The 25,195-nt window shown below is 45.6% G+C and overlaps 1 protein-coding gene across 2 annotated transcripts in view; it reads right to left on the bottom strand.

Moving 5' to 3' along the window:
• Positions 1 to 4,241: 4,241 nt before the first annotated feature.
• LOC135545459 (tetraspanin-17) overlaps positions 4,242 to 25,195 on the bottom strand; it is a 56,103-nt gene continuing 35,149 nt past the window's right edge. For both annotated transcript variants that reach the window (XM_064973087.1, XM_064973088.1), the window contains exons 3-8: positions 24,189 to 24,335; positions 22,255 to 22,425; positions 18,651 to 18,776; positions 18,464 to 18,511; positions 9,123 to 9,239; positions 4,242 to 7,062 (exon numbers count right to left, since the gene is read on the bottom strand). In XM_064973087.1, the coding sequence (XP_064829159.1) occupies positions 6,997 to 7,062; positions 9,123 to 9,239; positions 18,464 to 18,511; positions 18,651 to 18,776; positions 22,255 to 22,425; positions 24,189 to 24,335 (675 nt within the window). In that variant the 3' untranslated portion in view covers positions 4,242 to 6,996. The remainder of the gene's footprint in view (positions 7,063 to 9,122; positions 9,240 to 18,463; positions 18,512 to 18,650; positions 18,777 to 22,254; positions 22,426 to 24,188; positions 24,336 to 25,195) is intronic.

Below are 25,195 nucleotides of genomic sequence, written 5' to 3'. Positions count from 1 at the left end.
TAACATAGTCCAAACACACCAAGACAGTTGTGAAGAGGGATGACAAAACCTATTCCCCCTCAGGAGACTGAAAAGATTTGGCATGGGTCCTCAGATCCTCAAAAGTTCTACAGCTGCACCATCAAGAGCATCCTGACGGGTTGCATCACTGCCTCGTAAGGCAACTGCTCGACCTCCAACTGCAATGCACTACAGAGTGTAGTGCGTACGGCCCAGTACATCACTGGGGCCAAGTTTCATGCCATCCAGGAACTATTATTTTGTATTTTTCTTAAAACTGCATTGTTGGTTTAGAGCTTTATGTAAGCATTTCACTGTAAGCTCTACACCGGTTGTATTCGGCGGATGTGACAAATACAATTTGATTTGCTTTGAATACATGATTGAAAAGATGGGCCAGTAGGAGGCACTCTTTCCTCTGGTCTAAAGAAAATATCCCAATGCCCCAGGGCAGTGATTGGGACACTGCCCTGTGTAGGGTGCTGTCTTTCGGATGGGACGTTAAAAAACGGGTGTCCTGACTCTCTGAGGTCATTGAAGATCCCATGGCACTTATCGTAAGAGTAGGGGTGTTAACCCCGGTGTCCTGGCTAAATTCCCAATCTGGTCACCTAATAATCCCCAGTTTACAATTGGCTCATTCATCACCCTCCCCTCTATTCCCCTGCAAATGAGAATGTGTTCTCAGTCAACTTACCCCATTTGGTAGTCTTTGGAGGTCCTATTTGGTAGTCTTTGGAGGTCCTATTTGGTAGTTTTTGGAGGCAAGTCTTTGGAGGAGAGTCTTTGGAGGTTCTATTTGGTAGTCTTTTCCTATTTGGTAGTCAGTCATTTGGTAGTCTTTGGAGGTCCTATTTGGTAGTTTTTGGACCTATTTGGTAAGATAACTATTTGGTAGTCTTTGGAGGTCCTATTTGGTAATCTATTTGGTAGTTTTTGGAGGTCCTATTTGGTAGTCTTTGGAGGTTCCTTTGGAGGTTCTATTTGGTAGTCTTTGGAGGTCTATTTGGTAGTCTTTGGAGGTTCTATTTGGTAGTCTTTGGAGGTTCTATTTGGTAGTCTTTGGAGGTCCTATTTGGTAGTCTTTGGAGGTCCTATTTGGTAGTCTTTGGAGGTCCTATTTGGTAGTCTTTGGAGGTTCTATTTGGTAGTCTTTGGAGGTCCTATTTGGTAGTCTTTGGAGGTCCTATTTGGTAGTCTTTGGAGGTCCTATTTGGTAGTCTTTGGAGGTCCTATTTGGTAGTCTTTGGAGGTTCTATTTGGTAGTCTTTGGAGGTCCTATTTGGAAACAGCTAAACACACCCTGTCACAGAATTTAATCCATCAACCTGGTCATTTCACCAAGTGTCATCTTTTCACAGTTTCACCTTATAAAACTCTTTACTAACATCAGCCTCCACATCCTGATTCAAGAACATTTTCACCTGATCAGATTACATGACTGGGGAAGGGAGGACATGGTCCTAGATCAGCACTCCTACTCAAGAGATCTGACGGCATACAGTACAACAGATGAGTAGAGATATTCTTTACGTGTGTCTCCCTCTAGTGGCACAGCCATGACATTTCATTTCAAATAAACCAACTGTCTGGTCAAGACCACCTAGCCTTTCTCTCTTCAAACCAATAACCAGAGAGACAGACAGACACAATTTTGTTGACGCATCCAAACTAGCAATTGGAGGCCTGATGTTTTTCATAAGTCCTTTTTATTTAATCTGAAAAATAAGTATATTTGTAACACAATGGTACAGTGTAACAGACCATGTTCCCCTATCGAAAGGCATCTAACTCGATTTCAGCATCTCTGTTCAACAATACTATCCTTTAAGACGTTAACGGAATGACAATAAAAACATTGCTAAAATAAAAATGAATCAATATTAGAGGTTTGTAAGGACTAATATGTTTATTTTTATTTATTTACATTCCGGCTGTATTAATAACAAAATGGAATTCAAGAAATTGAGAGAAATAACATTTTCAAAATGTCTAAAATAAAAAATAAAAAACGAATGCTACAATAAGAATGTTACATCTTCAAAATAATAATAATAATAATAATAATAAGAGAAATATAATTTGGAATCATCATTAAAAGGGGAATGGCTCTGACAGGCATGGTACTGTCACTGTGGTGGTACATATTACACAACACCATTTCAAGATCGGGACAAACTTGTCAAAACATTTTGACCAAATGAACCTTAAAAATCACCATACTGTAGTGTAGCTTGTCATCAGAATAGAAACTATGCTACGTCCTCAGGAAGTAGAGATAACCCTATAAAAATCACCTGTATGTTGTAACTTAAGGACCTACTGTCTTTCTGTCATGACTCTCTTATAAGTTTTAACAAACAGTTGAGATTCTCTGCACCTCTCAGCGTCTTTCTGACGGGCCATGGAACAAATCCAACCACTAGCTTTATAAAAAGGACACCTCTCTAAAAACGAGGTAGACTCTGGAAATGTACAAGCTATGTGGGGAACGTAAAGAAAATATCTTAAAAGGCTTTGAGATCAAATACAAATAAACTTTTAATTTTTTTAAACCCCCACCAAAAACAGGTTAGTTAGTAACAGTAAGCAACCACAGACATACTTTTCATTTTATAAAACAGAGAAATACTTCAGTCATGTTCTGTGAAACACCAGCCACCAGTATGTATTAGAAATCATTGATAAATGCATGATGTTAACCTAGAACACCGGGACAATGTTGTCTCTCTAAAATAGATCAGTGTTATCAATGAGAGGATTGTGGCTTACAGCAGGAACTTGGGTGGTGCTGTACTATAGGTCTACCCAGGTACAGACGTGCTTTGAAATCTAGCAAATCATTCATGAAGCGATGTGTCAAGGTAAAAAATATATATATATTTTGCAGATTCCTTTTTTTCCTGAGATGACAATGCACATACACAGGAAGTAACAAAGGAAGTACACTGGAAGTAAAACAGGAACAGGAAGTGAAAGGAAGAAAACCAAGCACCTGAAAATGGAATGGAACTATTTGATTTCATGTACAAAATACAAAATAATGCTAAAGTTTGTAATGATGTAACATAACAGATCTTAGGTTTATTTTTTTCACATTTCTTTTTTCACAACAGATTTGTGTTCATTGCACTGCTAAAGGGTAGTGATGACATGTTAGGGTGAAATGCATTGGAACAGGTCTTAGTAACAGATGGTAACAGACAGGGTGAATCTCAATCTTCCCTTTGGAACTCCTCCTTCAATGTGTTTCGACTGGAGAAGGAGGCAAGGAGAGCGTATGGAAGGAATCAAGGAAATACAATTGAGATTCATCCATAGGTATACATTCATGATATGCAGGAGGCTCTGGAATGATGCTCTGGAATGATGCCATCTATCTTAGGGAGGGAAGGGTGTGCCCGAAATAGCACCTTATTCCCTATATAGTGCACTACTTTTGACTAGAGGCTCCACATGGCTCCAGCCAGATGCCAAGGCCCACTAAGGTTTCTTCTCCACCAAGAGTCTGGATTTTCCTCCTCGATGACTAATTAAATGCAAACACATTCAAACCATTCTGATTGGACCAAGAAACCGATGGGTTGGACCAGAGTTGGCCTACACGAATAATAAATCACTGAATTTTTGACATCAGTAGAGCAGCGGAATTCAATTAAGGAGGAGTGGTCAGGCAAACTGTAACATTGAATAGTGTGATTTTGGGACACAAACCTAGGAGAAAATATGAAGCATCACAAGGTATCATGTTTTAAGGCCATCACGATCAAAAGGACAAAACAGAACAAATTCAACAACCTATGGCTGGTAACCCCCCCCCCCCAAAGCATAATTTCAAATGAAATGAAAGGCCCAGCGTAGTAAAAGAGCCTGTATTGGTGGGTTGGCGTTTTGGCCTGCCTGGTGACCAAGAAAGAGTTCCGAACCTCTCTGCCAATAACAGCTAGTTTTCGGTTTCACCCTCCACACTCAGACCCAGGACAGTTCTAGCAAAATTCTGGCTTGAGAAATTGCTCTTTTGCTAAGAAGCATTTTTTTTGTATATATTTAAAAATATATATTTTTTAAACAATTTTAATGAAAAACAAAATCACAGTAAGGTATTTCATTTATACCCTGAACTTATTTGACAAGAGATAAAAACAGCTGAATTAGACAAACATCCTGTTCTCATGTCAGAATAATCTTTTTTTATTTTATATATATATATATATATATTTATTTTTATTTTTTTATTTTTTTTTGGCATAAAAACCTAGCCTGACACACAAACTGGTTTCTCTCCTATTCAGGCAAACCATCGTTCAAGGCTACTTGACGAACGAAGGTAAAGCGGTCGTCGCACACACCCAGAGCCCACGATGCTGAACAACAGCATTAAAGAGCTCTGACAAGCAGGGAAGTAGAGCCCATGATGCTGAACAACACCATTAAAGAGCTCTGACACGCAGGGAAGTAAAGCCCATGCTGCTGAACAACACCATTAAAGAGCTCTGACACACAGGGAAGTAAAGCCCATGATGCTGAACAACACCATTAAAGAGCTCTGACACGCAGGGAAGTAAAGCCCATGATGCTGAACAACACCATTAAAGAGCTCTGACAAGCAGGGAAGTAAAGCCCATGATGCTGAACAACACCATTAAAGAGCTCTGACAAGCAGGGAAGTACAGCCCATGATGCTGACCAACACCATTAAAGAGCTCTGACACGCAGGGAAGTAAAGCCCATGCTGCTGAACAACACCATTAAAGAGCTCTGACACGCAGGGAAGTACATGGTAATACAGCTAAGAACCAAGCCTGTTACTACAACAGCAGCCCAACCAGGAAGGATTCCTCCAAGAGGAGGAACACTACAGCTCCTACACACAGGCCTTGTACACACCACAGGAAGAGCGAGACAGTGGTAAGGTATATCTAAGGGACCTTAACGAGTGGAGCAATAACTGGGTACAAGAGCTGACAGAGCGGCCAGACAGAAGCTGCAGGGAATATATTCATGCCAGACATAATTTAAAATCCCCAAATCCCAATAAATACAATTCAATTCAAACCATATACTGCTACAAATCTGATAACGTGCTTAAAATGTACTGGTTGGCTGAAAGTGTAAACTCTGTATTGATAAGGTAATAACGCAAGTTAAAAAATAAAAAAAAAACATGAATATGGCACAACCACCACTTTATCTGTTCTAATAAAGATCAGAATAATAATATGGATTTCATTTCACCATGTAAGCATTAGACCTGGTTACAAATAACATACTAATAGATTTGAAAACATTTTGTTAACTTTTTTCCCAAATTCCCAGATTTCAAGAAATCCTGGTTGTGGAAGAGTTGCCAGAAATCAGGAAGGAATAAACAGGAAATACGGAATCTTACAACCAGGATTTCTGGGAAACATGGGAAATGTACCAGAAAAATCTACTTACTCATAGCAATCCTCCAAGATACAATGATGAAGCAGCCTTCATGTTATATTGAGAAAATGTGTTGCTATTTATACATGAAGATATTAAAACAAGTATTTGTTATTCTATACAAACTAGTACAACAAAAAAAACAGTCCAACTAAGACAGATAGACAACAAACACACCAACAAACACGAGGAGAAACAAACTAAGAGAGGAGAAAAGTACAAATCCAGACAGACCAGATGTATCAGAATAACAACTAGGGTGTCAGGTAATTCAAGCTTCCAAAAGGTAGTGGTGGGAGTCCAGAAGACAGACAGAATAAACACATACAAACGTAGCCTCGACATCAGTATAACGTAGATTTAACGTTAGTGTAAGGTTAAAGGTTAGATCAAGTAAAAGCATACTATCCCCATGTGCTTCAGGGATGCCGGGAGAGAAAAATCCTCTCCGTTATGTCTGTCTGTTTGATTAAACTCAAAACGTCGACAGACACGAGAAAAGAAAAACTAATTTATGTTAAAACATGCTGTTCAACAAACAGCTGGTTAAAGACATGCATCCGTAGCAAAGGCCTTGCTAACTCCAGACTTGCCATCTTGCGAATTTTCTGAATTTTACTCTAACATGAAGAGAGCTTAATGTCCTTCAGTGGTCATAGGATAACGGAAAGAAATGCCAGCCGGTAGGTCAGTCAGCAGCACACTCTATACTGTACAGAAGACAGAAAGGCTGTACAAGTGGGATAGTAGGTATCCAACAAGCAGCCCTGGAAGGCCTTTCTGTAGGGATGTTTTGAAATCCTAGTGGAAGTAGGGTTGAAAGTGACACCAGGTGAAATAGACGGACGGGCAGGTCCAGAGGTAAACAGCTCTTTGTGTTTTCACCTCTCAGCCTGGCAGGTCCAGAGGTAAACAGCTCTTTGTGTTTTCACCTCAGCCTGGCAGGTCCAGAGGTAAACAGCTCTTTGTGTTTTCACCTCTCAGCCTGGCAGGTCCAGAGGTAAACAGCTCTTTGTGTTTTCACCTCAGCCTGGCAGGTCCAGAGGTAAACAGCTCTTTGTGTTTTCACCTCTCAGCCTGGCAGGTCCAGAGGTAAACAGCTCTTTGTGTTTTCATCTCTCAGCCTGGCAGGTCCAGAGGTAAACAGCTCTTTGTGTTTTCATCTCTCAGCCTGGCAGGTCCAGAGGTAAACAGCTCTTTGTGTTTTCATCTCTCAGCCTGGCAGGTCCAGAGGTAAACAGCTCTTTGTGTTTTCATCTCTCAGCCTGGCAGGTCCAGAGGTAAACAGCTCTTTGTGTTTTCATCTCTCAGCCTGGCAGGTCCAGAGGTAAACAGCTCTTTGTGTTTTCATCTCTCAGCCTGGCAGGTCCAGAGGTAAACAGCTCTTTGTGTTTTCATCTCTCAGCCTGGCAGGTCCAGAGGTAAACAGCTCTTTGTGTTTTCACCTCAGCCTGGCAGGTCCAGAGGTAAACAGCTCTTTGTGTTTTCATCTCTTAGCGGTCAGTGGGAGGTGAGCTGGATGTTAGGGGTCAAAGGTCAAAGTACTCCCTCCCCCTCAGGGTCCTGGCGTCACCAGTTGGCCTTCACGGCCTTGACGTCACTCACCAGGTTCTGAGCCAGGCAGATCCCAAATATCTAAACAGGAAATGACATCACAGGTTAGCTCTGACATAAAGCTAACTGACATTTGAAGCATAGGTTCTCTGATTTCTGATTTGGAATGACACTCAAGGAGAAGGACGTACTCATGATTCTCGCCAGCAGATGGCAGTCTAAACAGTCTAAACTCCAAGCAGGGTTTCCGTTAGGAAAATGTGGTGCAGGACAACATGACCGGGAAGAATTTAATTTAACGGCCATTTGAGAAATTTACCAGACCCATATACATTAGGTGCATAACCCATTAGGACGTCCAACCACAGTGCCTTTAGATTATGGTAACAGCTCTTAAGAGAATATGCAAATTATGCAGTGAAGCAGCCCAATAAAACGTCATTTTCAAACATTTGCCAAAATGATACTCGAGGGAAAACAGCATTCTAAACAGCACACCTGATAGAGGTTCCATATGTGACAGAGATAGAAATCTCTGAGGCAGCAACTAGGACGGGTTGTTGCCAGGCAGCAACTAGGACAGGTTGTTGCCAGGCAGCAACTAGGACGGGTTGTTGCCAGGCAGCAACTAGGACGGGTTGTTGCCAGGCAGCAACTAGGACGGGTTGTTACCAGGCAACAACTAGGACGGGTTGTTAATATGACCAGGATTGTGCCTTTGGCTCCTGGACGACGAAAGAAAGTTGGTATGAAAACCAATAGAACAGGAGAAAATGGCAGAGTGGTGGATCCAATAGGGAAGTAAATGGAAATACATTGGCCAAAATTATATCATTAATACGGTCTATACAGAAAGAAACAAAATCATTCACAACACTGCCGGCACCAAAAATAAATAGCTGTGGATTGTTTCAAATCACAAGCTCATAGACGTCTCCCTATTGGTCAGCACAAGTGTGCAACGCTGTCATCAAGGCAGAATCTCATATATAAAATGTATTTAGATTTGTTTAACACTTTTTTGGGTTACTACATGATTCCATATGTGTTTATTTCATAGTTTTGATGTCTTCATTATTATTTTACAACGTAGAAAATAGTACAAATAAATAAAAACCCTGGAATGAGTAAGTGTGTCCAAACTTTTGACTGGTACTGTACTTGTGCATTCGGAAAGTATCCAGACCCCTTCCCTTTCTACACATTTTGTTGGCTTTACAGCCTTGTTCTAAAAATGATGCAACTGTTTTTTCCCCCTCATCAATCTATGACATCACAATACTCCATAATGACATCACAATACTCCATAATGACATCACAAAAATCCATAATGACATCACAATACTCCATAATGAGAAAGAGAAAAGAGGCTAGAGGTTTTTGCAAATTGATTAAAAATACCTTATTTACATAAGTATTCAGACCCTTCGCTATGAGACCCTTTGCTAAATTGATCATTCTTGAGATGTTTCTACAACTTGATTGGAGTCCACTTGTAGTAAATTCAATTGATTGGACATGATTTGGAAAGGCACACACCTGTCTATATAAAGATCCCACAGTTCACAGTGCATGTGAGAGCACAAAAACTTGTTTTCGCTTTGTCATTACGAGGTATTATTTTCTAGATCGATAAGGACAATGTTTTATTTAATCCATTTTAGAATAAGGCTGTAACATATAACAAAATGTGGAAAAAGTCAAGGGGTCTGAATACTTTCTGAATGCACTGTATTGGCCTAGAGAGAGAATCAGCAAACTCACCCCGTAAAAAGACAAGTCAACAAATAAGAACTAATAAAAATGCACACAGGCCCAATTTAATTCCAATAAATGATGCATATTAACCTATAGAATAATAAGCATGATGGTCAAATATTTTTCCATTGACTGGCATTTCCATCAAATTATAAAAAGCATTATTTGGGGATTTATTTTGTTGGGTCATTTTGGCCGGCAGCAGTTTTATTTATCTTCTTTTCATATAATTTTTGGGGACAAAAGTCGGTAATTGCCGGCTAACGGAAACCCTGACTTCCAGCCATGACGGTGACTGCAAATGCAGACATGATCTGATTCACACAAAAGCTGACTCTTTAAATATACATTTGTTAAATAATGTCTCTGGGGGTCCTGCTTACCTGTAAAAGTGCAATGCCCACAAAGATCCCAGCTACAATGATCAGGTTGTCTTGAAGCCACCTCTCAAACTGACCCACACAACCCTTGGTGTGGATGTACTTCTGCTGGTCCAACTCCTGAGAGGAGAAATTGGATACATGTTTTAAATACAGTGTTTCTCCAACCAACAGTTTGGAGAAAAACCTTTTTTTTTTTTTACATTGAGTTAGCCAAACCAGACCAAACCGAGCCAAACCAAACCAGACCAGACCACTGACTATGACTCAAAGAACACGAAGGATAACAAATACCAGATGACTCCCAAATGGCACCCTGTTTCCCATGGGACCTAGTTGAAAGAAGTGCACTATAAAAGGGAATAGGGTGCCATTTAGTTACTCGTCTCTCCTTTTCATTATTTTTATTTTTATTTTTTTTAATTTAACCAGGCAAGTCAGTTAAGACCAAATTCTTATTTTCAATGATGGCCTGGGAACAGTGGGTTGGTGGCCTGTTCAGGGGCAGAACGACAGATTTGTACCTTGTCAGCTCGGGGGTTTGAACTCGCAACCTTCCGGTTACTAGTCCAACGCTCTAACCACTAGGCTACCCTGCCGCCCCGTGGTTAGAGTGTAGGGGCGGCAGGTAGCCTAGTGGTTAGAGTGTAGGGGCGGCAGGTAGCCTAGTGGTTAGAGTGTAGGGGCGGCAGGTAGCCTAGTGGTTAGAGTGTAGGGGCGGCAGGTAGCCTAGTGGTTAGAGTGTAGGGGCGGCAGGTAGCCTAGTGGTTAGAGTGTAGGGGCGGCAGGTAGCCTAGTGGTTAGAGTGTAGGGGCGGCAGGTAGCCTAGTGGTTAGAGTGTAGGGGCGGCAGGTAGCCTAGTGGTTAGAGTGTAGGGGCGGCAGGTAGCCTAGTGGTTAGAGTGTAGGGGCGGCAGGTAGCCTAGTGGTTAGAGTGTAGGGGCGGCAGGTAGCCTAGTGGTTAGAGTGTAGGGGCGGCAGGTAGCCTAGTGGTTAGAGTGTAGGGGCGGCAGGTAGCCTAGTGGTTAGAGTGTAGGGGCGGCAGGTAGCCTAGTGGTTAGAGTGTAGGGGCGGCAGGTAGCCTAGTGGTTAGAGTGTAGAGGCGGCAGGGTAGCCTAGTGGTTAGAGTGTAGGGGCGGCAGGTAGCCTAGTGGTTAGAGTGTAAGGGCGGCAGGTAGCCTAGTGGTTAGAGTGTAGGGGCGGCAGGTAGCCTAGTGGTTAGAGTGTAGAGGCGGCAGGTAGCCTAGTGGTTAGAGTGTAGGGGCGGCAGGTAGCCTAGTGGTTAGAGTGTAGGGGCGGCAGGTAGCATAGTGGTTAGAGTGTAGGGGAGGCAGGTAGCCTAGTGGTTAGAGTGTAGGGGTGGCATGTAGCCTAGTGGTTAGAGTGTAGAGGTGGCAGGTAGCCTAGTGGTTAGAGTGTAGGGGTGGCAGGTAGCCTAGTGGTTAGAGTGTAGGTGTGGCATGTAGCCTAGTGGTTAGAGCATTGGGTCAGTAACCAAAAGGTTACTAGATCAAATCCCCGAGCTGACAAGGTAAAATTCTGTCGTTCTGCCGTTGAACAAGGCAAGTAACCCACTGTTCCTAGGATGTCATTGTAAATAAGAATTTGTTCTTAACTGACTTGCCTAGTTAAATAAAAGGGGGAAAAAAAGGGGAAAAAAAGCATCCATTTTGTTTAAATGTATGTTACTGTTGTCCCTGGGAGGCGCAGTGGTCTAAAGCACTGCATCACAGTGCTAGCTGTGCCACCAGAGATTCTGGGTTCGCGCCCAGGCTCTGCCGCAACCGGGAGGCTCATATCAGCGCATGACAGAGTAAAGATATATGCTTAATTTGTCCTTTGGCTTTTACTCCGTAGTGAAAGAAGTAACGTAGCCTAAAGATAACGAAAACAGGCCTTTTAACCAGATGAAATCATGACATGAGCATATGATTCTAATTAGAGAGAGTCCAGACAGACTACTTTAGGAAACCTTGTGAATGGACAAATAGGCCTATATAAGAGAACCAGCAAACTCACACACACACTCCAGTCAATAAAGTCATCAGTGTATGTCAGACACAAGAGCAACATATTTATCTTTTCTTAAAAAGGTATAAAAAAAACAACCTAGGCCTAACTTTCCGAAAGTAGGCTCTAAGATAATGAATTGACAAGGAAAGTATGAAGAGGAGAGAGACAGCTATGCCATAGTATGAAATTAATGATTGTCAAAGTATAAACAAAAATGTCCATAGCCTATTCCGTATCTTATACCATACCAGGTTGGAGAGGATTGGAGCATTGTTCATTTGACAAGCTGTTTAGCTGCTGGAACATCGAGCTGTTTAGCTGCTGGAAAATCTAGCTGCTGGAACATCTAGCGTTTTAGCTGCTGGAACATCTAGCGGTTTAGCTGCTGGAACAACTAGCTGCTGGAACATCGAGCGGTTTAGCAGCTGGAACATCGAGCGGTTTAGCAGCTGGAACATCTAGCTGTTTAGCTGCTGGAACATCTAGCGGTTTAGCTGCTGGAACATCTAGCGGTTTAGCTGTTGGAACATCTAGCGGATTAGCTGTTGGAACATCTAGCGGTTTAGCTGTTGGAACATCTAGCGGTTTAGCTGTTGGAACATCTAGCGGTTTAGCTGTTGGAACATCTAGCGGTTTATCTGCTGGAACATCTAGCGGTTTATCTGCTGGAACATCTAGCGGTTTAGCTGCTGGAACATCTAGCGGTTTAGCTGCTGGAACAACTAGCTGCTGGAACATCTAGCGGATTAGCTGCTGGAACATCTAGCGGTTTGGCTGCTGGAACATCTAGCAGTTTGGCTGCTGGAACAACTAGCTGCTGGAACATCTAGCAGTTTGGCTGCTGGAACATCTAGCGGTTTAGCTGCTGGAACATCTAGCGGTTTGGCTGCTGGAACATCTAGCAGTTTGGCTGCTGGAACAACTAGCTGCTGGAACATCTAGCGGTTTAGCTTCTGGAACATCTAGCGGTTTAGCTGCTGGAACATCTAGCGGTTTGGCTGCTGGAACATCTAGCAGTTTGGCTGCTGGAACAACTAGCTGCTGGAACATCTAGCAGTTTGGCTGCTGGAACAACTAGCTGCTGGAACATCTAGCGGTTTAGCTTCTGGAACATCTAGCGGTTTAGCTGCTGGAACATCTAGCGGTTTGGCTGCTGGAACATCTAGCAGTTTGGCTGCTGGAACAACTAGCTGCTGGAACATCTAGCAGTTTGGCTGCTGGAGCATCTAGCGGTTTAGCTGCTGGAACATCTAGCGGTTTAGCTGCTGGAACAACTAGCTGCTGGAACATCTAGCGGTTGAGCAGCTGGAACATCTAGCGGTTGAGCAGCTGGAACAACTAGCTGCTGGAACATCTAGCGGTTTAGCTGCTGGAACATCTAGCGGTTTAGCAGCTGGAATATCTAGCGGTTCAGCTGCTGGAACATCTAGCGGTTGAGCTGCTGGAACGTCTAGCGGTTTAGCTGCTGGAACGTCTAGCGGTTTAGCTGCTGGAACGTCTAGCGGTTTAGCTGCTGGAACGTCTAGCGGTTTAGCTGCTGGAACATCTAGCTGTTTAGCTGCTGGAACATCTAGCTGTTTAGCTGCTGGAACATCTAGCGGTTTAACTGCTGGAACATCTAGCTGTTTATCTGCTGGAACATCTAGCTGTTTAGCTGCTGGAACATCTAGCTGTTTAGCTGCTTGAACATCTAGCGGTTTAGCTGCTGGAACATCTAGCGGTTTAGCTGCTGGAACATCTAGCGGTTTAGCTGCTGGAACATCTAGCTGTTTAGCTGCTGGAACATCTAGCGGTTTAGCTGCTGGAACAACTATCTGCTGGAACATCTAGCGGTTTAGCTGCTGGAACATCTAGCGGTTGAGCAGCTGGAACATCTAGCGGTTGAGCAGCTGGAACAACTAGCTGCTGGAACATCTAGCGGTTTAGCTGCTGGAACATCTAGCGGTTGAGCTGCTGGAACATCTAGCGGTTGAGCTGCTGGAACATCTAGCGGTTTAGCTGCTGGAACATCTAGCGGTTTAGCTGCTGGAACATCAGCGGTTTAGCTGCTGGAAAATCTAGCGGTTTAGCTGCTGGAACGTCTAGCGGTTTAGCTGCTGGAACGTCTAGCGGTTTATCTGCTGGAACGTCTAGCGGTTTAGCTGCTGGAACGTCTAGCGGTTTAGCTGCTGGAACGTCTAGCGGTTTAGCTGCTGGAACATCTAACGGTTTAGCTGCTGGAACATCTAGCGGTTTAGCTGCTGGAACATCTAGCGGTTTAGCTGCTGGAACATCTAGCTGTTTAGATGCTGGAACATCTAGCGGTTTAACTGCTGGAACATCTAGCTGTTTATCTGCTGGAACATCTAGCGGTTTAGCTGCTGGAACATCTAGCGGTTTAGCTGCTGGAACATCTAGCTGTTTATCTGCTGGAACATCTAGCTGTTTAGCTGCTGGAACATCTAGCTGTTTAGCTGCTGGAACATCTAGCGGTTTAGCTGCTGGAACATCTAGCTGTTTAGATGCTGGAACATCTAGCGGTTTGCTGCTGGAACATCTGTTTATCTGCTGGAACATCTAGCGGTTTAGCTGTTGGAACATCTAGGTTTAGCTGCTGGAACATCTAGCTGTTTAGCTGCTGGAACATCTAGCTGTTTAGCTGCTGAACATCTAGCTGTTTAGCTGCTGGAACATCTAGCTGTTTAGCTGCTGGAACATCTAGCTGTTTAGCTGCTGGAACATCTAGCTGTTTAGCTGCTGGAACATCTAGCTGTTTAGCTGCTGGAACATCTAGCTGTTTAGCTGCTGGAACATCTAGCTGTTTAGCTGCTGGAACATCTAGCTGTTTAGCTGCTGGAACAACTATCTGCACATCTAGCTGTTTGGTGGAACATCTAGCTAGGTTTAGCTGCTGGAACATCTAGCGGTTGAGCAGCTGGAACATCTAGCGGTTGAGCAGCTGGAACAACTAGCTGCTGGAACATCTAGCGGTTTAGCTGCTGGAACATCTAGCGGTTTAGCTGCTGGAACATCTAGCTGTTTAGCTGCTGGAACATCTAGCTGTTTAGCTGCTGGAACAACTATCTGCTGGAACATCTAGCGGTTTAGCTGCTGGAACATCTAGCGGTTGAGCAGCTGGAACATCTAGCGGTTGAGCAGCTGGAACAACTAACTGCTGGAACATCTAGCGGTTTAGCTGCTGGAACATCTAGCGGTTGAGCAGCTGGAACATCTAGCGGTTGAGCAGCTGGAACAACTAGCTGCTGGAACATCTAGCGGTTTAGCTGCTGGAACGTCTAGCGGTTTAGCTGCTGGAACATCTAGCGGTTTAGCTGCTGGAACATCTAGCGGTTTAGCTACTGGAACATCTAGCGGTTGAGCTGCTGGAACATCAAGCGGTTGAGCTGCTGGAACATCAAGCGGTTTAGCTGCTGGAACATCTAGCGGTTTAGCTGCTGGAACATCTAGCGGTTTAGCTGCTGGAACATCTAGCGAATTAGCTGGTGGAACATCTAGCGAATTAGCTGCTGGAACATCTAGCGAATTAGCTGCTGGAACATCTAGCGAATTAGCTGCTGGAACATCTAGCGATTTAGCTGCTGGAACATCTAGCGGTTTAGCTGCTGGAACATCTAGCGGTTTAGCTGCTGGAACATCTAGCAGTTTAGCTGCTGGAACATCTAGCGGTTTAACTGCTGGAACATCTAGCGATTTAGCTGCTGGAACATCTAGCGGTTTAGCTGCTGGAACATCTAGCGGTTTAGCTGCTGGAACATCTAGCAGTTTAGCTGCTGGAACATCTAGCGGTTTAACTGCTGGAACATCTAGCGGTTTAGCTGCTGGAACATCTAGCTGTTTAGCTGCTGGAACATCTAGCTGTTTAGCTGCTGGAACATCTAGCTGCTGGAACATGAAACGTTAGTTGGAAAGAGGAGGAAATGTTGACAGTTTAAAATCGAGAGACTAACTAAGATAATTTAGCTATTTGAATTAGAATCTAAGGATACACAAAACTACCTTCATACTTCCATACCACTAGTCACAGTCACTAGCTTTTTGTAACAAAAAGCAAGCCCGGCCCGGCACAAATCAATTGAGGTCAGACTCCCTCGAGTCATATGTGTGTGTCTTATTTTTTTCATCAAACATTTCGCTTAAAGCATCAGACGGCTGTGTCTATATATGGAAAAAGAACAGACGACTCTCGGTCGACAATGATTTTGGTTGGTCGGGGACAGCCCTAGTGTGTGTACACTGTGGATGAAGCTGTGTGTGTTTACACTGTGGATGAAGCTGTGTGTGTGTGTGTGTGTACATTTTGAATGAAGCTGTGTGTGTGTGTGTGTGTGTGTGTGTGTGTGTGTGTGTGTGTGTATGTGTGTGTGTGTGTGTACACTGTGGATGAAGCTGTGTGTGTGTGTACACTGTGGATGAAGCTGTGTGTGTGTGTACACTGTGGATGAAGCTGTGTGTGTGTGTACACTGTGGATGAAGCTGTGTGTGTGTGTACACTGTGGATGAAGCTGTGTGTGTGTACACTGTGGATGAAGCTGTGTGTGTGTACACTGTGGATGAAGCTGTGTGTGTGTGTGTGTGTGTGTGTGTGTGTGTGTGTACACTGTGGATGAAGCTGTGTGTGTATATACACTGTGGATGAAGCTGTGTGTGTGTATACTGTGGATGAAGCTGTGTGTGTGTATACTGTGGATGAAGCTGTGTGTGTATACTGTGGATGAAGCTGTGTGTGTGTATACTGTGGATGAAGCAGTGTGTGTGTACACTGTGGATGAAGCAGTGTGTGTGTACACTGTGGATGAAGCTGTGTGTGTGTATACTGTGGATGAAGCTGTGTGTGTGTGTGTGTGTACATTGTGGATGAAGCTGTGTGTGTGTGTGTACACTGTGGATGAAGCTGTGTGTGTGTGTACACTGTGGATGAAGCTGTGTGTGTGTACACTGTGGATGAAGCTGTGTGTGTGTACACTGTGGATGAAGCTGTGTGTGTGTGTGTGTGTGTGTGTGTACACTGTGGATGAAGCTGTGTGTGTATATACACTGTGGATGAAGCTGTGTGTGTGTATACTGTGGATGAAGCTGTGTGTGTGTATACTGTGGATGAAGCTGTGTGTGTGTATACTGTGGATGAAGCTGTGTGTGTGTACACTGTGGATGAAGCTGTGTGTGTGTACACTGTGGATGAAGCTGTGTGTGTGTATACTGTGGATGAAGCTGTGTGTGTGTGTGTGTACATTGTGGATGAAGCTGTGTGTGTGTGTGTACTCTGTGGATGAAGCTGTGTGTGTGTGTATACTGTGGATGAAGCTGTGTGTGTGTGTGTACATTGTGGATGAAGCTGTGTGTGTGTGTGTGTGTGTACACTGTGGATGAAGCTGTGTGTGTGTACACTGTGGATGAAGCTGTGTGTGTGTGTATACTGTTGATGAAGCTGTGTGTGTGTACACTGTGGATGAAGCTGTGTGTGTGTACACTGTGGATGAAGCTGTGTGTGTGTATACTGTGGATGAAGCTGTGTGTGTGTATACTGTAGCTGAAGCTGTGTGTGTGTACAATGTGGATGAAGCTGTGTGTGTGTGTGTGTGTGTGTGTACACTGTGGATGAAGCTGTGTGTGTGTATACTGTGGATGAAGCTGTGTGTGTGTACACTGTGGATGAAGCTGTGTGTGTGTACACTGTGGATGAAGCTGTGTGTGTGTATACTGTAGATGAAGCTGTGTGTGTGTATACTGTGGATGAAGCTGTGTGTGTGTACAATGTGGATGAAGCTGTGTGTGTGTACAATGTGGATGAAGCTGTGTGTGTGTACAATGTGGATGAAGCTGTGTGTGTGTACACTGTGGATGAAGCTGTGTGTGTGTACACTGTAGATGAAGCTGTGTGTGTACACTGTGGATGAAGCTGTGTGTGTGTATACTGTAGATGAAGCTGTGTGTGTGTATACTGTGGATGAAGCTGTGTGTGTGTACAATGTGGATGAAGCTGTGTGTGTGTACACTGTGGATGAAGCCGTCCAATGAAATGTTTCCGATGGTGACAGTGAACTTCCCCTAGAGCAATTTCCATTTCAGTTTGTGTCTTTTTCTTGATCTCTGCTATTCTCTTCCTCTCTCTTTTCATCTCTCGCTCTCTCCCCCCTCCCACCCCCGAAACACTCCACAAACAAAGTACAGCTCACAGCTTGTTTTAATAGATTTTCATAGCAAAGCCTACAAGCCTGTACAGCCTACAAGCCTAGGAAAACTATCAAATGGGGGGGGGCTACGCTACATAACAGTATGCATAGCAACAGTACGCATAGCAACAGTACGCATAGCAACAGTACGCATAGCAACAGTACGCAGAGCAACAGTACGCAGAGCAACAGTACGCAGAGCAACAGTACGCAGAGCAACAGTACGCAGAGCAACAGTACGCAGAGCAACAGTGCTCTGGTGGAGAGCTGTATGAGTGCACACACCCACACCCCCACACACAGAAGGGAGGCATAACCCACTGAATCCCCAATTATAGAGTGTAGTGCTGTGATGCTTCCCAGGGCTATAACTGGAGACTAATCAGCACTGTTAGAGAAACACCCTGTTATTAAGGAAGAGAGGACAGAGGAGAGGAGCCTGAACGCAAGCTAGCTAGGAAGAGAGAAGTAAAGAGGAGAGGAGCCTGAACGCTAGCTAGGAAGAGTGGAGGACAGAGGAGAGGAGCCTGAACGCTAGCTAGGAAGAGTGGAGGACAGAGGAGAGGAGCCTGAACACTAGCTAGCTAGGAAGAGATGAGGACAGAGGAGAAGAGCCTGAACGCTAGCTAGCTAGGAAGAGAGAAGTAAAGAGGAGAGGAGCCTGAACGCTACCTAGGAAGAGATGAGGACAGAGGAGAGGAGCCTGAACGCTAGCTAGCTAGGAAGAGAGGAGGACAGAGGAGAAGAGCCTGAACACTAGCTAGCTAGGAAGAGAGGCGGACAGAGGAGAGGAGCCTGAACGCTAGCTAGCTAGGAAGAGATGAGGACAGAGGAGAAGAGCCTGAACACTAGCTAGCTAGGAAGAGAGGAGGACAGAGGAGAAGAGCCTGAACACTAACTACGGACATGCCTGGCTAGATAGGAAGAGAGGAGGACATTTACATTACATTTAGGAGCCTCATTTAGCTAGGAAGAGATGAAGACAGAGGAGAAGAGCCTGAACGCTAGCTAGCTACTTAACCCCTAACTACCATGCCTGGCTAGATGTTCAGAGGAAAGGTTGAAATGTCCGCCGCCTCTCTCCCTCTCTCTCTGGATAACGGCCAGCATGGTTTGAAAGACTGATTGGGTCTGATTGGAAAAACACAAGAGAAAAACCAACCCCTTGAAGTCTCACGTCGTAGCCACACTGTGTGTTAAGGACGTCTTCCTGAAACGAATGAAAGCAAAACTATCATGAGAACAGAAGAACGTGGGTCTTCCATTACGATCTGTAGAATATGTTTAATGTGTTAAACTGAATTAAGTCTGAGGTTTATAATGTTCTGTAGCCCAATAAGGCATCTCACGGCAGGGTCTTTGACGCAGCAGGAGAAGGGGACTCCACAGCGCTCTCTGCTGGGGTTAAACTCAGTGCAGTTGAAGTAGATATTCAGATTCCAGTCATTAGGACCGTGGGCTCCACAGCACGACCACTAAAACACACACAGACAGGTATAAGGCTTTATCACATGTTATAAGCATCGTTGAGCCCTTATAAAGTCTTACTACAACCAAGTCTGCTATGATAAAGAGGTTGGCTCTGGTTGGCTTCAGTATATGTACAGTCATCCAACCAAGGTTAAGGCACTAGCTGCCAGTACAGTCCAGTTAAAGGTATGAGACATGCTGCCAGTACAGTCCAGTTAAAGGTACGAGACATGCTGCCAGTCCAGTCCGGTTAAAGGTACGAGACATGCTGCCAGTCCAGTTAAAGGTACGAGACATGCTGCCAGTACAGTGCAGTTAAAGGTACGAGACATGCTGCCAGTCCAGTTAAAGGTACGAGACATGCTGCCAGTCCAGTCCGGTTAAAGGTACGAGACATGCTGCCAGTCCAGTCCGGTTAAAGGTACGAGACATGCTGCCAGTTCAGTCCAGTTAAAGGTACGAGACATGCTGCCAGTCCAGTTAAAGGTACGAGACATGCTGCCAGTCCAGTCCAGTTGAAGGTACGAGACATGCTGCCAGTACAGTCCAGTTAAAGGTACGAGACATGCTGCCAGTACAGTCCAGTTAAAGGTACGAGACATGATGCCAGTCCAGTTAAAGGTACGAGACATGCTGCCAGTACAGTCCAGTTAAAGGTACGAGACATGCTGCCAGTCCAGTTAAAGGTACGAGACATGCTGCCAGTCCAGTTAAAGGTATGAGACATGCTGCCAGTACAGTCCAGTTAAAGGTACGAGACATGCTGCCAGTCCAGTCCGGTTAAAGGTACGAGACATGCTGCCAGTCCAGTTAAAGGTACGAGACATGCTGCCAGTACAGTGCAGTTAAAGGTACGAGACATGCTGCCAGTCCAGTTAAAGGTACGAGACATGCTGCCAGTCCAGTTAAAGGTACGAGACATGCTGCCAGTCCAGTCCGGTTAAAGGTACGAGACATGCTGCCAGTTCAGTCCAGTTAAAGGTACGAGACATGCTGCCAGTCCAGTTAAAGGTACGAGACATGCTGCCAGTCCAGTCCAGTTGAAGGTACGAGACATGCTGCCAGTACAGTCTAGTTAAAGGTACGAGACATGCTGCCAGTACAGTCCAGTTAAAGGTACGAGACATGATGCCAGTCCAGTCCAGTTAAAGGTACGAGACATGATGCCAGTCCAGTTAAAGGTACGAGACATGATGCCAGTCCAGTTAAAGGTACGAGACATGCTGCCAGTACAGTCCAGTTAAAGGTACGAGACATGCTGCCAGTCCAGTCCAGTTAAAGGTACGAGACATGCTGCCAGTACAGTCCAGTTAAAGGTATGAGACATGCTGCCAGTCCAGTCCAGTTAAAGGTACGAGACATGCTGCCAGTCCAGTCCAGTTAAAGGTACGAGACATGCTGCCAGTCCAGTCCAGTTGAAGGTACGAGACATGCTGCCAGTCCAGTCCAGTTAAAGGTACGAGACATGCTGCCAGTCCAGTCCAGTTGAAGGTACGAGACATGCTGCCAGTCCAGTCCAGTTAAAGGTACGAGACATGCTGCCAGTCCAGTCCAGTTGAAGGTACGAGACATGCTGCCAGTCCAGTCCAGTTAAAGGTATGAGACATGCTGCCGGTACAGTCCAGTTAAAGGTACGAGACATGCTGCCAGTCCAGTCCAGTTAAAGGTACGAGACATGCTGCCAGTACAGTCCAGCTAAGGTACGAGACATGCTGCCAGTACAGTCCAGTTAAAGGTACGAGACATGCTGCCAGTACAGTCCAGTTAAAGGTACGAGACATGCTGCCAGTCCAGTCCGGTTAAAGGTACGAGACATGCTGCCAGTCCAGTTAAAGGTACGAGACATGCTGCCAGTACAGTGCAGTTAAAGGTACGAGACATGCTGCCAGTCCAGTTAAAGGTACGAGACATGCTGCCAGTCCAGTCCGGTTAAAGGTACGAGACATGCTGCCAGTCCAGTCCGGTTAAAGGTACGAGACATGCTGCCAGTTCAGTCCAGTTAAAGGTACGAGACATGCTGCCAGTCCAGTTAAAGGTACGAGACATGCTGCCAGTCCAGTCCAGTTGAAGGTACGAGACATGCTGCCAGTACAGTCCAGTTAAAGGTACGAGACATGCTGCCAGTACAGTCCAGTTAAAGGTACGAGACATGATGCCAGTCCAGTTAAAGGTACGAGACATGCTGCCAGTACAGTCCAGTTAAAGGTACGAGACATGCTGCCAGTCCAGTTAAAGGTACGAGACATGCTGCCAGTCCAGTCCAGTTAAGAGGTACGAGACATGCTGCCAGTCCAGTTAAAGGTACGAGACATGCTGCCAGTCCAGTCCGGTTAAAGGTACGAGACATGCTGCCAGTTCAGTCCAGTTAAAGGTACGAGACATGCTGCCAGTCCAGTTAAAGGTACGAGACATGCTGCCAGTCCAGTCCAGTTGAAGGTACGAGACATGCTGCCAGTACAGTCCAGTTAAAGGTACGAGACATGCTGCCAGTACAGTCCAGTTAAAGGTACGAGACATGATGCCAGTCCAGTCCAGTTAAAGGTACGAGACATGATGCCAGTCCAGTTAAAGGTACGAGACATGATGCCAGTCCAGTTAAAGGTACGAGACATGCTGCCAGTACAGTCCAGTTAAAGGCGAGACATGCTGCCAGTCCAGTCCAGTTAAAGGTACGAGACATGCTGCCAGTACAGTCCAGTTAAAGGTATGAGACATGCTGCCAGTCCAGTCCAGTTAAAGGTACGAGACATGCTGCCAGTCCAGTCCAGTTAAAGGTACGAGACATGCTGCCAGTCCAGTCCAGTTGAAGGTACGAGACATGCTGCCAGTCCAGTCCAGTTAAAGGTACGAGACATGCTGCCAGTCCAGTCCAGTTAAAGGTACGAGACATGCTGCCAGTACAGTCCAGTTAAAGGTACGAGACATGCTGCCAGTACAGTCCAGTTAAAGATACGAGACATGCTGCCAGTACAGCACAGTTAAAGGTACGAGACATGCTGCCAGTACAGCACAGTTAAAGGTACGAGACATGCTGCCAGTACAGTCCAGTTAAAGGTACGAGACATGCTGCCAGTACAGTCCAGTTAAAGGTACGAGACATGCTGCCAGTACAGTCCAGTTAAAGGTACGAGACATGCTGCCAGTACAGTCCAGTTAAAGGTACGAGACATGCTGCCAGTACAGTCCAGTTAAAGATACGAGACATGCTGCCAGTACAGTCCAGTTAAAGGTACGAGACATGCTGCCAGTACAGTCCAGTTAAAGGTACGAGACATGCTGCCAGTACAGTCCAGCTAAAGGTACGAGACATGACATCTAGTACTACTGGCATATCCCTGTGTTAACTCTAAAACATCTAGTACTACTGGCATATCCCTGTGTTAACTCTAAAACATATAGTACTACTGACATATCCCTGTTAACTCTAAAACATATAGTACTACTGACATATCCCTGTTAACTCTAACATATAGTACTACTCACATATTCCTGTGTGAAGTCTATGAGGTTCTGCAGGTCGATGTCGTCGCGGTAAGCCTTGACGTTGTTGTTGATGAAGAAGTTGAGCTGGTCTTTGATCCAGTCCTTGAACACAAAGGCAAGGATGCCTGCTGTCAGCTCCAAGAAGAAGATCAGACCCAGGAACACTGAGAACTAGAACACAGAGAGAGAACATCAGAACAGGATGCCTGGCTGGCCAGCCAGGAGCCATCACTTCCCTTTCTCCTCTTCTGTAGGCTGGCCAACCAGGAGCCATCACTTCCCTTTCCCCTCTTCTGTAGGCTGGCCAAACAGGAGCCATCACTTCCCTTTCCCCTCTTCTGTAGGCTGGCCAACCAGGAGCCATCACTTTCCTTTCCCCTCTTCTGTAGGCTGGCCAGCCAGGAGCCATCCCTTCTCTTTCCCCTCTTCTGTAGGCTGGCCAACCAGGAGCCATCACTTCCCTTTCTCCTCTTCTGTAGGCTGGCCAACCAGGAGCCATCACTTCCCTTTCCCCTCTTCTGTAGGCTGGCCAAACAGGAGCCATCCCTTCTCTTTCCCCTCTTCTGTAGGCTGGCCAACCAGGAGCCATCACTTCCTTTCCCCGCTTCTGTAGGCTGGCCAACCAGGAGCCATCACTTCCCTTTCCCCTCTTCTGTAGGCTGGCCAACCAGGAGCCATCCCTTCCCTTTCCCCTCTTCTGTAGGCTGGCCAACCAGGAGCCATCCCTTCCCTTTCCCCTCTTCTGTAGGCTGGCCAACCAGGAGCCATCCCTTCTCTTTCCCCTCTTCTGTAGGCTGGCCAACCAGGAGCCATCACTTTCCTTTCCCCTCTTCTGTAGGCTGGCCAACCAGGAGCCATCCCTTCTCTTTCTCCTCTTCTGTAGGCTGGCCAACCAGGAGCCATCCCTTCGCTTTCCCCTCTTCTGTAGGCTGGCCAGCCAGGAGCCATCCCTTCGCTTTCCCCTCTTCTGTAGGCTGGCCAACCAGGAGCCATACCTTCTCTTTCTCCTCTTCTGTAGGCTGGCCAACCAGGAGCCATACCTTCCCTTTCCCCTCTTCTGTAGGCTGGCCAACCAGGAGCCATACCTTCGCTTTCCCCTCTTCTGTAGGCTGGCCAGCCAGGAGACATCACTTCTCTTTCCCCTCTTCTGTAGGCTGGCCAACCAGGAGCCATCACTTTCCTTTCCCCTCTTCTGTAGGCTGGCCAACCAGGAGCCATCCCTTCTCTTTCCCCTCTTCTGTAGGCTGGCCAGCCAGGAGCCATCACTTCCCTTTCCCCTCTTCTGTAGGCTGGCCAACCAGGAGCCATCCCTTCTCTTTCTCCTCTTCTGTAGGCTGGGCAGTCAGGAGTTAATGGACAGAGTAGTGGAGGTAATAGCCACTGAGAGTGACAGCTGGCTATGAGGCCCAGTTTGTCTCTATCACTCAAACTCCATTGAACCTGACATAACTTCTCAGAATTATAAGATATTTAGATAACGTGCTTCGGTTTGTGTACTCAATAATGGATGTGTCAGGCTTTTATAAACGAGTGGTTTATTATTTCCCATCTAGATCAATACCAATCCTAGTTGTTTCTTTTACAGTAAGTAGCCAACTGCTATGAATGACCTCAACTTTCAGATCAAACGAAGCCAGAGTTATTTTTGTGAATCAAACTAGGATGTACCTCCCTCCCTCTCCTCTTCCCTCCTCTAAATAATACCTAAATGAAGACCTAAAGGTGTGAACCAAGGTGTAAATTACTGAACTGCAAACCCAAAGGTGTGGATAGCAGAGCAGAAAGTAGAAATTAACCATACGAGGTTCAATGTGGTATCGTCCAAGGCACACAGTCTTACCACCCCACAGAGAGATTAAACTAAGTAAGCCTACGTGAGAAAGAAAGAGTTGACCTCTCTAAGGAGAAATAAAACATATTTAATTCAAACTCACAAATTTGAGCAGCAAGGTGTTTTCCCGTAGCGCTCCGATGCAACCAGCGAATCCCAGGATGAACATGACTCCTCCCACTACGATGAACAGCCACACGGGGTCGAAGCCTCCCAGGTCTGTTATGGAGGCCATGTTGGACAGCACCCCCTGCAGGACAGGAGGACCAAGGTGTTATTACAGATCTACAGCACCCTTACTGCCCATGTCTGTTATGGAGGCCATGTTGAACTGCACCCCCTACAGGACAGGAGAACCAAGGTGTTATTACAGATGTACAGACAGACAGCACTCTAACCTCCCAGGTCTGTTAGTGACACCATGTTGAACTGCACCCCCTACAGGACAGGAGAACCAAGGTGTTATTACAGATGTACAGACAGACAGCACCCTAACCTCCCAGGTCTGTTAGTGACACCATGTTGAACTGCACCCCCTAGAGGACAGGAGGACCAAGAGGTTATTACAGATGTATAGACAGACAGCACCCTAACCTCCCAGGTCTGTTAGCGACACCATGTTGAACTGCACCCCCTAGAGGACAGGAGGACCATGAGGTTAATTCAGATGTGCTTCCCCCTCTAAACCCCTGTGGCTGGGTACTGGTCAACTTCAGGTGACTTCCTCTCTCACTAGCAGCCGAATTCACATTCTCCCCTGAAGACATCCATTCTCTTTCCCCGGAATTTATGCTGCAGTAGTTTGTGTCAGGGGTCAAGGGTCAGTCGGTTATTTCTGGAAAATTTCTCCTGTCTTACCCGGTGTCCTGTGTGAATTTAAGTATGCTCCCTCTCTTTCTCGCTCACTCTTTTTTGGGGGACCTGAGCTCTAGGACCATGCCTCAGGACTACCTGGCATGATGACGCCTTGCTGTCCCCAGTCCACCTGGCCGTGCTGCTGCTCCAGTTTCAACTGTTCTGCCTGCGGCTATGGAATCCTGACCTGTTCACCGGATGTGCTGCCTTGTCCCAGTCCTGCTGTTTTCAACTCTCTAGAGACAGCAGGAGAGG

This window comes from Oncorhynchus masou, chromosome 9 (genome assembly GCF_036934945.1).
Source record: "Oncorhynchus masou masou isolate Uvic2021 chromosome 9, UVic_Omas_1.1, whole genome shotgun sequence".
Taxonomy (NCBI): domain Eukaryota; kingdom Metazoa; phylum Chordata; class Actinopteri; order Salmoniformes; family Salmonidae; genus Oncorhynchus; species Oncorhynchus masou.
The sequence above is the reverse complement of the archived record's forward strand: the minus strand, read 5'-3'. Positions and strand labels throughout refer to the sequence as shown.